General features: G+C 54.9%; 5 protein-coding genes across 5 annotated transcripts; 1 reads left to right on the top strand and 4 right to left on the bottom strand.

Annotated features, from left to right (window-relative positions):
• Window positions 1-2,521: 2,521 nt before the first annotated feature.
• Window positions 2,522-3,243, bottom strand: INS49_001478 (uncharacterized protein; the record flags this gene model as incomplete). Its single annotated transcript, XM_043162305.1, has 2 exons — window positions 2,522-2,744; window positions 2,849-3,243. The coding sequence occupies 2 exons, from the start codon at window positions 3,241-3,243 to the stop codon at window positions 2,522-2,524; spliced, it is 618 nt and encodes a 205-aa protein (XP_043030811.1).
• Window positions 3,244-6,403: 3,160 nt separating this feature from the next.
• Window positions 6,404-8,520, bottom strand: INS49_001477 (uncharacterized protein; the record flags this gene model as incomplete). Its single annotated transcript, XM_043162304.1, has 5 exons — window positions 6,404-6,452; window positions 6,504-6,761; window positions 6,816-7,176; window positions 7,229-7,639; window positions 8,298-8,520. The coding sequence occupies 5 exons, from the start codon at window positions 8,518-8,520 to the stop codon at window positions 6,404-6,406; spliced, it is 1,302 nt and encodes a 433-aa protein (XP_043030810.1).
• Window positions 8,521-9,428: 908 nt separating this feature from the next.
• Window positions 9,429-10,004, top strand: INS49_001476 (uncharacterized protein; the record flags this gene model as incomplete). Its single annotated transcript, XM_043162303.1, has 1 exon — window positions 9,429-10,004. The coding sequence occupies one exon, from the start codon at window positions 9,429-9,431 to the stop codon at window positions 10,002-10,004; it is 576 nt and encodes a 191-aa protein (XP_043030809.1).
• A 300-nt stretch (window positions 10,005-10,304) lies between these two features.
• On the bottom strand, window positions 10,305-10,675 carry INS49_001475 (uncharacterized protein; the record flags this gene model as incomplete). Its single annotated transcript, XM_043162302.1, has 3 exons — window positions 10,305-10,383; window positions 10,445-10,566; window positions 10,637-10,675. The coding sequence occupies 3 exons, from the start codon at window positions 10,673-10,675 to the stop codon at window positions 10,305-10,307; spliced, it is 240 nt and encodes a 79-aa protein (XP_043030808.1).
• Window positions 10,676-13,286: 2,611 nt separating this feature from the next.
• On the bottom strand, window positions 13,287-16,405 carry INS49_001474 (uncharacterized protein; the record flags this gene model as incomplete). The annotated part of the gene is made up of 6 exons (XM_043162301.1): window positions 13,287-13,507; window positions 13,588-15,293; window positions 15,349-15,781; window positions 15,852-15,892; window positions 15,949-16,069; window positions 16,369-16,405. The coding sequence occupies 6 exons, from the start codon at window positions 16,403-16,405 to the stop codon at window positions 13,287-13,289; spliced, it is 2,559 nt and encodes an 852-aa protein (XP_043030807.1).
• Window positions 16,406-16,718: the final 313 nt, after the last annotated feature.

The raw sequence follows: 16,718 nt of genomic DNA, 5'->3' as shown, positions 1-16,718 counted from the left end.
GTCCCTGTGCAGGCCATGTGGTCGAAGCCAGGAAAAGTTCCAGAACCCGATTTATCGACTACCAAACTCGAAACAAGCCAATCCACCTGTCACTGGACTCTCGCGGCACATCCTTAACACGTTATGCTATCGCAGCCGCCGCACTCCAGCTATGTGACTCTACCTAAAAGAGGTTCACCCGATGACTCAACCGCTTCCAGCCTTACTATAGACGAGGCAGAGTTTTGGTCATGCTGAGCCAGGCTTTTTGAAGACTGTAGAACAGGGCCTTATCCCGAGCGACCTCGGAGTCGATCGTGATCCCGTTGGAGTGCTCGCTGTAACATTCACGGCGTGAGCGATCGAGACGTTTGAACAAAGCTTTCCAGGCCTTAGTCGCCCAGCCTAGCTCACGGGATCTAGTGTTTAGATTCGGCCTAGACACCTTGGCTTGGACAGAGTGTCCTCGCACGAGGTGTTCGCAGCGGCAGAGGCGTATAATGACGAGCCGAAATGAAAATATCAGCGCAATCCGTGACCGAAAGCGGCACAGGCAGCAGAGCAGAGACGTGTCTTTACCGCGCGGTTGGACCACAAGGTCGTCCTCGTGAGATGAGGTTTTACGATAACCGCGCCGCCAGCTCAAGGCTGACTCACTCGTCATATGTTCCCCAAGTGACCAACGACATCGGCTGGGGGGCGAGCCTTGTGGCTGGTTTGCTGGTTTGGTGACGTGCAATCTTGTTTTTTCCTGACACGAGGTTTTCGGTATCAACCTCCCAGCCCCTATCAGCCATCGTGATCGGCCCCGGCAAATTCTTTCCAAATTCGTGAGGAATTTCCGATCGCCCAAGATTTCGCTCTCGTTTCGGCAAAGAATTGCAAGATGGCTTGCCTGGCCGAGAGAAGTTGGTGGTGTGCTGCCGCCCAATGAGGACCCGCCTGCGGTATTTCGTAAGAAATGAGCAAGCCCTGTCCGTGAACACTAGGGCGGCGCTCATCACCACCTCCCTCTTGCGGGGGCCGAGGTCTTCCTGATCCGGTGCAAGATCGGGGCCACTCTCCTTCGCCTTCGCCCCTGTGCGAAGCACAATGCCAAGCCATCGGTCGGTCTCGAGGCCCGAGCTACTGACCGTCTCACCTTTTTCTCTCGTTACAGTGGCGTTGCCGGCAACTCTCGGGTTCACTGATGATGATGGCAATTCCATTCCAGGCAGTAATCGACATTGACGATAGCCTCGGATTCACCCTGCAAACAAGCAAGCCTAGTTCTTGGCAATCCATGACGACGATGGCGAGGCCTCGCGGTCTAAGGTGCGTGGCGAAGCGTGGGTCGGACCGACGGGGCCCTCACGACGAAACAAACGCCCCATCGCAACCGACTTCGTTTACTGCACACATTGACAGCCTCGCCAGGCAAGCTGCGATGGAGTAATGGAGCGGGAAAATGATCCACTTTGTTGCTTGTTCTTCCTCGCCAAAACAACAAGCAACATCGAGTGGTCACCTAGGCCCCAAACAACCTCGCCTTGCCCGGCCCCGTCGGGCAAAAGCGGTGAGCCCCAACCGGGACAGCGCTTGGTTGTCTGATTTGCCAGCTGGTCCGGCTCAGCCAGGTGGCAAACTGAGCAGGGATCGGGAAAGCTTTACCATCCCGCTGAGTCACTCTGGCTCACGTTTCAACGTCCGATGTCGTGTTCGCGTGTCGCTGGCGAACAGAACGGTGAGTCTGTCACCCATAACGGCTCGCTATCGCATGGATACCAGATCTCGCGGACCACGACGGCCAACGAGTGAGTCTTTGGAGGCCGTTCGGAGGAGTCAAGTGACTCCATCCCCCTGCCGCCGGCGGTGCCTCCAAAGGGTCACAGCCTTGGCGGCCTCGCCTTGGAAAGCCGTGTCGTACGGACACGCTCATTCATTCATTTCACCCATGTCGTCAAAGCTTCCCACCGAGGCGGCTATTCAGCAACGCTCGTGGGATTCAGGCCATGGGCCGTCACTCATCATCGTCCATTGTCGAGTTTCCGCTCCATCCAATCTTGGCAGGCCCATTTGTCATGGTCATGCGGCGATAGGTCTCGCCCTCCGGGAGCTTCGGCCAGCCCAGGCAGGATGAATGGTTAGCTCGGTTCCAGTTCAGCTCAACCGGGGCTGGTCAAGGGCAATGCTGAAATACGATAGTTGTCTGCTAGCGTAGGCAACACTCGAAATCATTATCTTCAGAAAGAGATTAGTTGCTTTACAGGTAGATTGATTGTAATCATTGGGATTAAGATGGTGTCATGTGGTCGCAGTTCTCGGGCTGCCTGTCGAGACCACGACTGCAAGGGAGCCGCACTGGCTGACTGGCGGACAATTCACGTGGCAAGTGACACTAGGTCGGCTTTGAATAATGAACTCGCGTTTCAACGTAATCTTTGCATTTACCGTTGTCCTCGCCCGTGCTTTCCCCGAGCTCATGAAGTGAAGGGGTTGTCGCAGGCCGTCTCGGGGAGTTTGACACGGGGGCAAACCCACTGGCCGTCTCCCCGGATGACGCCTATGCGAATACAATTGCCACCAAAGCCACCGCCACCCATCCAACAGCGCTGGTGCGCGCCGAGCGCAAAGCTCCTGACCACGGCAGACCTACCTTCCACTCCACCAAGGGCGAATTCTCGCCAGCGCAGTGGACGCTCACGATAACTGTAGGCATGCGACTGGGGTCGTTGCTCAACCTCATCGCCTGCTCTACAAAGTACTTGACGTCGATATTGCCAAACCTTAAGTTGACATCAGTTAGTCCATCGCATTTCTTACTCCCATCCACAAGCAAAGAGCGTCAGGAGAGGGGTTGGAAAGGGAGAGAGATGAGCGTGAGACTCACTGAAAATACAAATTCACGTCGTCCACGCGGGCTACATCAAAGGAACAGGTGCCCCAGCTGAAGAGCAGGGCGTATATATCGCCCCTTCCGTAGCCGGTGACCGTCCAGTATCCGCTCCGGCCGGAGACGTAGTCTACGACCTTCTGGCAGTCTGCCTTGAGGACCACCTTCTCCCCGAGGGCCTTGGCCTCGCCGTAGGCACAGGCCTCTTGGTCTTCGCCGAGGGGTAACCATACCACTTGGCGTTCTAGGGCAGCCAGGTCGTTGCCGTAGTCCGGTGATGCTGTTTTGTTGACTGCGGCCATGCTGTTTTCTGCTGGGCCTGGATGGTTCCGCTGGGCTTGTGCGCCTGCGGCGATGAGAGACGTTGAGAGGAGAATGCTTGTTAGCTTCATTGTGTCAATCCTACTTCGTCGTTTGACTTACAAATCATATGTCGTCCGGTACCAATTGGCAATATTGAATAATGCTTTATACTTGAGTTTGAAGGAGACTGACAAGTGCAGAAGATCCGACGAATCGCAGTGTGATATGTAGCAAGGTCGCCAGTGACTTCCAGACAGCTGTCGACTCATTGTGGACAGTTACTTGCAGCTCCTCCCCGACGCAGGTGTTCATCTTTATCACACGGATGTGTCCACCTCAAGTTCGGTTGACAGGCTGGTCATTCGAGGCCTTTCCGTTCTCCTCGAGACATAATTTGGCCTCTAGCAGGGACATGGAGATTTGCTTGACAGTGGAGTGCGTGTGTGAATTGGCTTTAGGAGAAGAATCTAAAAGCCAGCCTAGGCTCGGCTTGCAGGAAGATGGTTCTGCTTGATACTCGTGAACTGCATTTTGCAGTTGGCGGGTTTTGCCCCTGCTTTCTCTCACGGCGACAAGCCGGGGATCTGTACAGAGAGCGTATTTCGACCAGCGACCCAAGCTGAAGGACAGGACTGTTCGGCTCTCGAAAACTGGCACAATTTAGGCTCACGATGTTCCTTGGGATAGTTGCTTCCGCGTTGGCCTTCACTTTTCCAGTACCATGGGCTCTGTGACGCCCAGGAGCCTCGCAGTGTACTTGCACGCGGGCTCTAGTTCATAGGCATTTCGTATTGTTGAAAAGGCGCCCTCACACGTGTAGCACACATTCATACACGCCCGTGGACCGCTCTTAAACTTCCTCTGCCGGTACGTATCTTGGATCATATGGGAGCCCCTAATCACAACTTGGCCGGTTCAGACTCGGAGTTCCTTGGTTGTGGCTTTGGACTCGCAACATAGTACGTGCTCACCGACCTGGACCGTCGGGCATGCATCAAGTCCACCAAATGAGTGTTGCGAGACTTTTGTGCAAAACAATCCACTCGACTGGAATGGTCTTCAGAAGGCGCTTGAGCGAGGATTGTCAGAAAGGATCTGATCTTCTCCGAAATGTTTATGACCTCACCTCCATCATCTTTTCCATCATACTTCAGTGATTTCTCCTGGGTTGACAAATCCACACAACTATGTATCAAGGATAGGGCAATTTATCGTGTACCAGGTATTCATTTAAAATAAATCTGGCTCAGACAGTGCGCTCGGAGTATGAGTTAGCTGTGGGGGTAAATCTTGCGTGCCCCTAAATCTTCACACGTGGTCGAAGGCCTGCGGCTCTTCGACGCGACCAGTACCTGGGAAAATGAATCATTTTTTGGTGTTCTTCATGGTCTCAAAAGAAAAAAAAAAAAAAAAAAACAACAACAAGATGCTGCATCCTAAACAGCATATTTGTGTTCGGTGATGTAGTCATGCAGTACATCCATCGGCTCTGGTGCCGGCGCCTGTTGCGAATTCTTGGTTATTATTTATGTCCAATTGCCCTGGCATGTTGCAGGGGAAACAGTGTAACTCATCTTGAGGCGTTACTATCGGCTGCACTGCATTCGCGGCCTCTTCCTAACATACTCTTCTTTAGCATGGAGTTATGGTCGCACCTGGTGCTCTGTCTGAACCTGGAATAGAGTTGCAATGGATCCTATTACTACGCTCTGTAAATGCAGCAGGGTATGTTTCAAATGCCTCTAAGTTTGAGACAGGCCTGGAGACTGTATCCACAGTCTGTTGTTCATTTCTACTTCCTCTTCAGTTTGCGCCGGTCCATGGCCAGTGCCAACATGCACTCTTCGTTCCAAAGCTGATGACCTTCTCTCAAAACAGGTTCCGGTGCTTGAAATCACACATCATGTCGGGAATTCCGGCGTCGTGCTTCCCATTCCAAAGGGCATAAAAAGCTTATATCTCTCCCCGCATTAGAATACCCTTCTGGTACATCAAACTGGTATTGGCTTTGGATAAGAGACAAAGTGTTAGGGAATAGACTTCGACAGTCCTGTTCTGTGGCGTTCTGCCAGTTAGGCAATGAGCAGCAGGTAAATGTGTAAAAGACGAGGAGGAATGTTGGCAATGTGCCTATAAAATGGCTTGTCTCGGGATCATTCAGCTCAGTGAAGCGAGTAACGCTGAGAAACACTGCTCTGCCCCTCTACTTTCATCTCTCTGCTACCGCGAGCCTGCCAAACCTAAGCCCCAGGACCCGAACTCAAGTTACAGATCAATGGCTTCACTACATCAGCCCTCCACCGCGGCTGGAAGCAAAGACTTCGCCCCAAATCTATCGGTGAGGGAGACGACAGTGCAATGATCAACATCCGTGAGTGGTACAGGAAGAGCTCGCAGTCAGATGCAATTGTCATTTTGGATGTCCGCTTCCACATATCAAACATGATGAAGTGTGGTATGTACATGTTCGCAAGCCACTCTAAGCTCTACCACAATTTTATGCAGCTAAAGTTAAGTGCATCACTCTCGGAATGGCGCCACGTGGGTTCTAGGAATCAAAACAGGCGTGGTATCGCCTTGTAAAGGCTCTCTCCTGAGTCCGGCTCGGTGCAAAAGGATCTGATGATGCTAATCGCTGCCGAGAAATTCTAGGAAGTGTCAAAGCCACATTGATAACGGAAATGCACTCGGACAGATAGATGCAGAGATTGCGTCGAGGCTGTCTCTTTGCTTGTAAACGATGACGACCACGATTTGAAGATGGCAGAAACTAGGAAATCACGCAGAGGTGATCCATGTCACTACCAAGGTTTCCGTGCAATCAAGACCAGCAGCCGGTCAGTACTCGTCATATTCAACAATGTTGTAGACATTTGCAGGTCGGAATCACAGAGACCAAGGTAGGAATCAAGCATCACGAACAAGCTACCTGACGTAGATGGAAGATCGGTATGGCTACAACCGGAGTGAATGGGTGGGTTTGGGCCAAAATCATCCTTTTATTGAGACTCTCAGATTGCCCTGTCTGAAGCATTTAAATAAACTTTTTCCTCCTCGCCTGTCACGAACCTGCAAGGCAGAGAGGAAAGGCCGTGTCCGCATGCCGCAGATATTCCTACACGATGATTTCGAGTACTGCCCAGACCTTTGTTTTCTGTGGATTTCGCGACTTCGATCTGAAATATCAGGTTCACCAATCCCATAACACATTGCTTCGCACATGGCGGATGAGTCCACAGTTGAAGGCGCTCAAGAAGCCATGTACGTGCTGGCGTCAATACCCTCCTTGGGGAACTCACTATGATCATGTTAGTTGGTGCGCAGGAAAGACAGGGAGAGTGACACGTACGGAATGGCGACCTCGAAGCGCTTGCCAACGTCCTTGAGCACGTCCTTGTCAACGTCCTGGCTGACAAAAGAGATGGCCAGACCCTTGGTACCGAAACGACCGGCACGACCGACACGGTGCAGGTAGGAGTCGGCGTCGGCGGGCATGTCGTAGTTGATGGCCAAGTTGATGCGCTCGATGTCGATACCACGACCGAAAACGTCGGTTGCGACACAGATCCGCTTGTTGAACTCCTTGAACTCCTTGTACCGTCGGATACTTGGTGTTTTATCAGCCTCAATCCTGACCATTCATGACAATTGAGTTACTTACCGCTCCTCTTGACTAACGCCGGAGTGAACCGCGATGGAAGGGAAGTTGCACTCGCGGAGCAGCTTGTCGAGCTCCGTCGCGCGGACGGTGCTCTTCACGAAGATGATGACCTGGTTGAACTGGAGGTCATCAAGCAGCTCGTTGAGCTTGCGGTTCTTCTCACGCTCTTCGAGAGGCACGAAGTACTGCTGAAGACCGTGCAGGGTCAACTTGGTGTCCTCGTCGACGTAGTGCTCGGTGGGGTTCTGCATGAACTTCCGGCAGATGGGCTTGATCTCATCGGAAAGCGTGGCGCTGAACATCATGACCTGCTTCTGCTGAGGCGTGGCCCGGAAGATCTCTTGGACATCGCGGCGCATGTCTAATCTTGGTCAGCGTTTGCGTGAAAGATGTCTCAAGGCATGAAGCCTTACCAACTTGGTCCAGCATCTTGTCACACTCGTCGAGCACGAAGATGCGGACACTGCCCAGACGCAGGTACTTGTCACGAACAAGAGCGTTCAGACGGCCAGGGGTACCGACAATGACGTGGGGATGGGTGTCCTTGTTCTTGAGAATCTCGGCGTCCTTCTGGATGGGAGTACCACCGTAGAAGACGTTGGTCTTGATGTCGGGCATGTACTTGGAGAAGCGGTTGTACTCGTTGCGGATCTGGAAGGCCAGCTCACGAGTGTGGCACATGACCAGGACTGAGCACTCGCCGGCGACGGGCTCGACTTGCTGAAGAGTTGTGAGGACGAAGACCGCAGTCTTACCGAGACCAGACTTGGCCTGGCAGATGATGTCACCTCCGAGAAGCGCCTGGGGGATACATGTCTGCTGAACTGTACGGGCGATCGGAAGTCAGAAATTTGTCTCGCAAGGATTGAACGGAGGGCGGTGAGGGAGTCGAAGAGGTCCGTCCATCGTCGCAGCAAAGTTTCTCGTTGTCGCAAATCATCGTCGTCAACCAGTCGCAAACATCAGCCGCTAAAAACATATGCCCCACTCGGCAGGCCCAAGAACGACGTGACGCACTCAGTCCAGCCTGTCTAATGGAAGGGCTGTTCTGGACGCTGCCGATCGACGACCAGCCACAACCACCACCGGGCCCCCGACAGCAGCCATCGTAAGAAGGCAGGCGCCCACATAGAGCGTTCCGATGCAACCAGTAGATTGTTGCTTCAGGTGGGTCCAGGCGGACCAGAGCAGACAATCACGTTGGCCACCCGCGAGCGCCGGTGGCCTTCCTCATCACTCCAATATAGAAGTCAAAATATGGCGTATTTTGTTCTTCTTTCAGGCGAGGGCGAGGTCTGTTGTTCCTCTGAGACCAAAACGACACCGACATGCGCTCCCCCAAGATGGACGAGATTTGTTCTGACGAGATGTTTCTTTGCCTTTGCTTTTGCGTGCGAGATGGACGGATCCTTTGGTATGCAAGAGGGAGCTTGGTTTGGGTAACGATAGGCTGGAATGGATTAAGAGTTTTTCAAGACTGACCCTCCGAAGGATGCTCGAAACCGCAGTCGGTGATGGCGCGAATCAGCTCAGGCTTCAAGAGGAAGTCGCGGAAACCGGTGGAGTGGATGCCGACGTAGGAGCCCTTCTTATCGACGCTGTCGCCAGCCGCAGCCTCGGTCTTCTTGCCGTTGGCGGGGGCGGTGGTCTTCTGGGTCTCGAGCTCCTCGTCCGAGTAGTCGATGAGATCCTCCTCGGCAGACATTGTGATTGTTGATGGGTTGCTGTCGTGTGCAAGTGTCGGAAACGCGCGACGCCAGGCTGGTCACGCAGGTGGGTAAACAGAGAAGAAATGCAGGAACGCGGCTGACGGGAGAAGAGAAGAAAAGGTTTTGTCGATGCACAGGCCGCAGACAAAGAGCAGAACGTTTGAGGTTGGGTGATTGTTTGTGGAGTGGAAGAGGAAGGTTGAGTTTGGCTGGCCGTGCGAGGGGAAAAGACGCAGGCAGGTATGGGAAGGTGGCGCTCGAAAGAAAGCTAGCTTGGGAATGCTTAGGCCAGGTGCGTGAAGTTGACAGCAGCTGGGGGAGAGGAGGCGGCTGGCTGACAGGGAAAGGGCAGGGGCCGCTGGGAGGTAGTGGTGCAAGGGCAGGTCGGTCGGTGGGTGCAGGTCCTGGGCCTGGGCCTGGGGTGGGCAGGTGTGCCTACCTAGGTAGGCTTGCTCCTCTGCCTTCTCTCTGCTAGCTCGGGTGCCATTGGCCCTGCACCGCCCCAGCGGTTGCCTTTCCAACAGCCTAGGCCCGATCTAGGCATCTGCTCCACTTTTCCACAAGCAGATCCGGGAGCTCAGCTCAGGCGCACGGGCCGGCTCCAGTGGGGCTTGGTCCTGGTAGTGCCTGGTAAGGCTGCGTGCAGAGTGACCATGAGCTAGAGCTCAAGAAGTATTGAATGAATTCGGAAGCGCCAGTCACACAAACCACAAGCTTACAAGCAATCGCTTGCTCTTCCGCAACCCAACAAGCCCATTCTGGAAGCAGTCTCACCACTGAGTATTCCGTATCACACACACGTACAAACACCCGAGGTCATCAGCAACTGAAGAGAGCCTCGGATTCGATCAGGGTTGCCATCACCTTGCAGACACCAGCATCCTAACATTTCCTCCTGGGCATCATGGCCAAAAAGAAAGTTGCAGGGGTTCCAAACAAGGCCTCATACTGCCGCCTCTCCTTCATGTACCAAGCGGCATCATTCCTGGCAGCAGCATCTGCCAACCAGAGCCAAAGTTCCGATCTGGCTGCCTCACAAAAGACGGATTCTGATTATCATATGAAAGTTGACGGCGACAATATCAACCACCCCAATTCAGAGAAGCACCGTAGGACCGCCATGCAAACTCGGAATATGTCTCACAGACTGCTTGCAGACCTCCGCTCCGTCTCCCTCAAGTCTCAGACCCGAGTCAGCCCGGCCATGAAGCGGTCCATTTGCAAATTCTGCGACACGCTGCTTGTCGAGGGCCAGACATGCACCTCCACCGTCGAGAACACGAGCAAAGGCGGCAGGAAGCCGTGGGCAGATGTCTTGGTCATAAAGTGCCATACCTGCCACCACGCGAAGCGCTTCCCCGTCAACGCGCCAAGGCAGCAGCGCCGGCCCTTGCGCACTGCTAAAGAAGAAGCATCGCAGCAGAGTGCGAAGCAGGGTGCTTCCGACGAACCGCAGCCTCAACCACAGAAGGAGCCTTGAGGCACCGTCAATCTATTGCGCTTGAAGTCAGATGCTCGCCTCGGATGGCGAAAAGCAAATCCTTGCCTGGCGTCTTCTTCCAGATCGTTGTTGGGGGGGGGGGTGGGTGACATGCTGTGCTGCAGCTCAGCTTCGATCTGACCGGCACAGCTCTGAGCTGTGTGAGATGCGCCTTTTTCCATAAACAAATCGCCTGGATTCGCACCACAGAAGCTGCATCGTCAAGAACTTCATGGCGAATCGTCTGATACAAGACGTCCACGCATTGAGAAGGGACGGTGTGTGCCACGAAGGGTTCCGTCACTTCTGCCCGCCACCCTGTTGCGGGGCCTGCTCCTTCACAGACTCCTCGCCCAGGACCTTACTCGCCGCCATGAAGCTGAAATAGTCAGTCAGGAACACGGAATCAGGACGGGTGACAACAGTAGAGGAATGCTTACAGTCCACCGTGCCAGCTACCAAGTCCTCGCATGCATTCCGCCTGGACACTGGTCATCCGGAGAAGGTTCTCGGTGTCGGAGAGGTTGTTGGAAAGCTGAGCGAGCTGTGAATGCAGCTGGGTCTGTACCCGGAATGTTAGCCTCACCGGCATGCACTGTAGAATCGAAATTGAATCTCGGTGTATATCGTACCAGCTGTCGCTGCTTGAGGGCGCTGCCCGAGGTGGCCATCGATTGCCGCTGTACGTTTTGGGTGTTTGTATTCATGATAACTGGAGCTCGATAGAAGATACAAGAGAATGTACAACTTGTTCCGGAGACCTCAAAATTGGACAGTCGGGCTTGCCTCGTTTACCTTAGCCTTGCTGCGGTACGTGATGTCGGTGTTTACGTGACGCGCCGCCAATCAGCACTGACTGACGGGCATCCGTACTGCAGCACAGTATCCCCGCCAACAGCCAGCTGGTTCCATCTGTCACCAGCTGTAAGCCTCCCATCTCTCAAGTCAAGCAACGCCATACACTAGACACTCTTGGACGTCCTGTCATCCGAAACGAAAGTAAATGCGCATGAATGTACTAAACATGAGGTGGCAGTCCTTCCAATTTATCCTAGGCTACCCGCTGAGGAGTAGATCTGCCTAGGTACCGCCCAAGTACCTACCTAAGCCACCAGGGGGGGGGTCCTCACACTTGGCACACCTCCGCCCTCCATGGCTCATGTGTCACACCACCAACACAGAAGCCACCCGACGCTTACGCGGTCGTCGGGAGCTGCAGAAGACCGCAAACTCGGAGCCGGCGGACTACCTTGGGCGGAGGACACCGGATGAAGGCCCCCCTCCCCAGTAGAGGTCCCAGCCTGAAGCAGCCCCATCCACCTCGCGGCAAGCTCGAGGGACCCCCTCAAGACCCGCCCCCGAGGCAGAGACAAATATAGAAACAAGGGACCCTTCAGCCGTGTGGAAAAATCTCCCTGTGCCACTCCGGGCGGGCAAAGAGACGCACGTCTCGTATGTCACACGCGCATCGTGTATCCACCCTTTTCTGCGCGCCCTACCTCCCCTTATTATGTATGCATGCACACATAGACCACGTACACGCAAACGCGCACAGGCAGAGAGAGAGAGAGACAGCGGGACACACTGTAGCACGCACCGGAGCCCGCCACGCCAGCTCCACTGTCGTGTCACCCGAGAGGCAAGACACGAGAGGGCCAGGACGGGAGGGCGGTTACGTACCTGTCCACCGAGAGCACCCGGGGACGAGGCCGTCTGTCTGGACCGCGCTGAGCGCCCCGAGCATGTCGTGCCACAGGAGCCGGTAGAACAGCTAGCTGGTGAGGGACAACGTGACCTGGGCCCATGACCCCGTCGGATACTATCTAGTTGGGCCAACCTTTGAACAGGATCCTTCTCCGCGATCCGAGTCTAGGAAGCCAGGCAAGAGCCACCGTATGGTCCACTTAGGAAGTGAGCTGATGCGCGATACAATTTCTTGTTGCCCCTAAGTTTCTACGCCCCCTTCACGACCGGCCCATGCGATACACGTATAGACTCCGTAGCCGACTCCAGGCCGCAGCGCTCACGCTGCCGAGCTGCCATTGGCATGATGAATCCGCCCTAGCCCAATAGATTATGTCCTTCTCTCTCCTCCGACACCAGACCACCCATCCCCCGAGGATATTACCGTGATAGACATTAGATAGATCAGTCATGCCACCAAGACACGCCCCAGAATGGCCCCAAAAGTGAAGGGATCATCAACAACACTTTAAGTAGGAGATAGCCTGCGCACTTGTTGTCGGATGCTAGCCAAGTCGTGACTTCCGTGCGACAGCACGCCCACCAAGGCCGAGCGAATCAAAAGAGGAAGTTCCGTGACTGAAACGAGAGGAAACAGAAGCCCCATGAGTCTATTATTTCATGAAATCCGCCCCAGCGTGAGGGAAGGAGGAGGGCTCAGTTCCTACCATCACCACCACCCATCCAGCGCCCCCCCCCCCCCCCCCATGCATGCACCTTCGTACTGATGATTTCCCCTGGTCATCACGAAAGAGATTGATATCCCAACAAATAATCCTAACAAATGAAACCGACACAAAGATAATGAGACCTCCAGTACATGTAGTAAGTCGCTTGCTTTGGTAAAGGAATGCAAACTTTTCCGAACAAGAGCGAGATAAGACAAGGGAAATGGGAAAAGGTGACAAGGAAAACTGAAGGAGTGATGGAGAAAATGTGGTTACGACTTCCACGATTGTTGTTTATACAGAAGCAGATCATATCTCGCCCTTCCTGCAATGCTTTCCCGTCCCGTTCAAGGGGTGTTCCCCTCCTGAGCACCTTCCCCAGGGCCTGACCCTATGCAATTCCCCGTACACTCCTGTCAGCATCCACCTCTGTCACTCACTCACAGTCTCTCCCTCCTTCTCTTTCCACGGCGTCCTCGAATAAATTGGGCTGACAGGTGGACGGCGGGCGGCGGGCGGGCGGCGATGAAGGAATGTGGACGAAGAAGAGGCCGAACAAGGATTCCAATGTGTTGATTGCTGTATTACCAGAAATAAAATAAGTATGTTGTGATATGCTGTCTTTCGCCGCCGTGCCGTGCCTGCCAAGGTGCCCTATGTACTTTGGGATTTGATCCCTTCTCTGGCTTCATCCTTGGGATCTCGTCCACTAATATTATGTTGGTGGCTTTGTGCGGTCGTCTTTTGTGTCGCAAGCCCTCCGTTACCCCCAAGATTGGAGACCCTGGCTCCGGCGTGTCTCCTTCCCGTTCGCCTCAAACGCCCCAGTCTATGTGTTCGTGTGCATTTGTTCATCGCCTCAGACCATTCATTATAGGCACGCGGCTAAGTAGCAGCAGATTGTCGTAGAGAAGATGCCGGTCGTGGCTTCTTGCAGCGGCGGGACAAGGTTTCTTGAACCCGCCGTATCGACCACGCCGACGTAGTTCGGGATGCACAAAGAGGAGTGGCTGATCAGTCGGCTTCTCTGGGAGAGACTGATCTGATACTTGAATTCCGCAGTGTCGATATACTCGGGTATCGCAATCGCCCCTGTGCTCGACTCAGAAGGCCGTATCCAGGAATGCGACGCCCCTAGCGTGCTGCAATCGTAGGGCGGGCCCCAAGGCTACTTTGGCTGCTGTGTGCGGATGGCGTGTCGAGGTTGGTGGATTCACCACTGCCCGCGCTGGCGCTCGCACTCCCGGTCAGACTAGGCACATTCTTGCCCTTGTTGGGAGGGTTCAGGTTGCTCACCCCAGCGTGCTGTTCGACTTGTTGCGGTGCAACAGTATTGCCCTGGCCTGGAGGATACTGCGGCGTCGGCTGACGGACACCGTTCGGCGGTGACGGTCTGCCGTTTACGCCGGGACCGCCAGGACCACCAAGCCCGTTTGGCGGTGAGGGCCTGCCGTTGCCTCCTCTCATAGACGGAGCATATCCCGGTGATTGACTCGCTCGTCGAGGAAACGCTCCGTTCATGCCCATTGCCATCGGCCCGCCCATAGACATTGACCCAGCTCCGCCAGGGCCCCAGCCCAGGTCATCCATGCGCTGAGACGTCATTGAGTTCGCCCTCGATTCCTGTTGCATCGCGCTCCGGTCAACGGCACCGTATCTGTTGGACGTAAGTCCCATGAGAGGGTCCTCCAGCAGATTCTCGCGCAAGCTGGGGCCCTGAGGGCCTATCTGGCTTGAGCGATTCCTGCCAAAGTTTGGTCGGAAGCGACCACCCCTGGAGGCCGGCATAGCATCTAATCCCGGATTCTTGCGAAACTCAGCGGCTGAGGGCTTATGCCCATGTTGCCGGTTTTTCCGGGAAGTAACGCTCATCATGTCAAAGTTGTCGGGGTCGATCATGGGTACCGGCGGGCCTGAATTGGGGTCGAAGTAGTCACCTTCGTCATCATCGTCGTCGTCGTACATTCCTCCAGGCCCGCCATTCATCATCCTTGGCGGAGGTCCGCGTCTCGCTCCCATCGGCGGCCCCATCGGCCCTGGACCGGGGCCTCGCCTCATCCTCATCTCTTGTTCCCTCAAGGCCAGCTCGCGTTGCCTTAATTGCAGCTCGCGTTCTCTGGTCGCCAATTCGGACTGATCAAGGTGCCCTTCGCCGCCTTCGGGAATGTCGTCATAGACCACGAGGTGGCTAAATTCCTCCAGGTCGGTACCATCCATCGACCCTCGCCTGGATTGCTGGCGAGGGTATCCGTTCGGCCCGTTCATCGGCGGTCGTCCATATCCATTAGGGGGTCCAGCATTCGACGAAGGGCGACGCATGCCAGGGGGCGGTCCTAGCTGCGAAGCACCTCGAGGTCGTGGCCGGCCGGGCATGCCGTTTCCGTTGGGTATGCCATTGGGCGGCACGCCACGAGGCGGTGGTTGCATCGACATGCGAGGCATTGGTGACGGGAAGGCCATTGATGTTGGTGAGCCAGACGGGGGCGGCGGCCCTGCTGCTGCAACGGTGTCCACCTTCGGCCTGTTTCGATTGACCACGTTCATGTGGTGCAGCATCGCGTACAAGGTCTCGATACGGGGCACTTTGACGCCGGCCTCCTTTGCCAGCTTTACAGGTGAACCAAGATATGTCTCGACTTCCATGGGCCGCCGGGCTTGATAGTCCTGCCACATTATGCTATCTGTCCCTGTCTGCTTCAACATGTCGTCGACGACTTTCTGTTTGTACTCGGCGCCGAATTTGCAGCCCTGTGCGTCAGCCAACTCGAGCAATTCCTCGATTACACCGAATATGAGTGTCTTGACGGCAGGCTTTGCCAGGAGTTCGGAATAACTCGCAGTCTCGAAGAGGACGCTGGCAGGATGAAAAGCGATAGGACTGTGAACAGCACTGTTAGATACACGCTAGACCCACGGAGAGGGAACAAACTGACCCTATCACTCGTTCGTACTGGTGTTGCCGGATGTTCGGAGACACTTTGGCATCCACCTGGCCTGTGCTTAGAGTCATAGCAAGAGCCGAAGACATGTCGTCTTGTATGGTCGCAGGGATCTCGCTGTTTCTCTTGGCTGGTCCGATCCAAAGTTCTGTTGACCCTTTGTGCTCGAACTCGCTCTGGCCAAGTTGTGTGAGATCCGCACCGGCAACCAGGGAAAGAACAACGTTGGTGGGGTACCGCTCCTCGATGGCTGCCTCGACGCCTATCGCGTTGGTGGTGTTTACCAAAATACAGGTATGTTGGGGGACAACAACTGAGTCGATGACTGAGGCTAGATCGTACACATCCGGTAGCGCCTTCACACAGAGAACGACATAGTCGAAGTGGCCGTCTTTGCGGTTAACGGCTTCCTCGGGAGATTTGACCACTGTTGTGGATGCTAGTCAGTACTTGAATCTGAACAGACGACAAAAGGTATAAAGTATTATTTCACATACCCCGACGTGGCTTGAACCGTTCATTGCCGAATACTTGTGATCTGCGAGAGCTGTTAGAAAGGGAACAGTTTCTGGCTCGGAGTAGGGTGCAACTTACTTGAAAGAGATGCCATACTGAGCTACGTGGTCGTAGCCGGACTTCCACACGAGGGTGACGTCGCAGGCGTTGGTTGCCTGTAACCTCCAGGACAGGAAAGCAGAGACGGCGTTTCCACCCACTGTTATAACGTTCATCAGCTCCAGATCATCCATGTCGAGGACATCAACCAAGGACGGATGAGGACCGGACTCCCCAGGGGGAACTTGAGAACCAAGAACGAATGTGCGGGAGTGGAGATTAGGAGGAATGCGGCATAGAAGCGGCGGGAAGGGGTGCTAGTTCAAGGGAAGAAAGTGGCCCATGGCCCCGAAGAATGCAGTGTCGCACTTGAGAGGAAGTGAATGCACGGCGGCGGCGGCGCAACACAGACAGCAGATGAAGCTCGCACAAGGCACAACGAAATCGAGGTCAACGCACCTGATAATATCTTGAGACGGGGCGTTGCGGGAGCCATGGCTAGGGGCCCTTCTGCAATTGGCCTAGCGAGAGGCCGAGTCTCGAGGGTGCCGTTGTACAGCTGAGCGAGGGGGCTTGCTCGAGGCTGGTATGCAGAAGCGCTCTCGCGATCAGCAAGACGGAAGGTTTGCCGCTTTGGAAGTAGCCCGGTACCACGACTAGAAGACGCGAGGGCCTGCAACTCCCTTGCCAAGTGGGCTGTGGCTGGACTGGGCTGAACAGTTCGGATCTGCTCTGGCGACTAATTGCCTGTCGGGGCGTCTCACGATTTTGGTGGCCGGTCCCCAGGTCTCCGCGCCGCAACCTTGTGT

Source organism: Diaporthe citri (assembly GCF_014595645.1).
Source record: "Diaporthe citri strain NFHF-8-4 chromosome Unknown scaffold_1, whole genome shotgun sequence".
NCBI lineage: Eukaryota > Fungi > Ascomycota > Sordariomycetes > Diaporthales > Diaporthaceae > Diaporthe > Diaporthe citri.
Note: the sequence above shows the minus strand (reverse complement) of the source record. Positions and strands in the feature narration are given on the sequence as shown.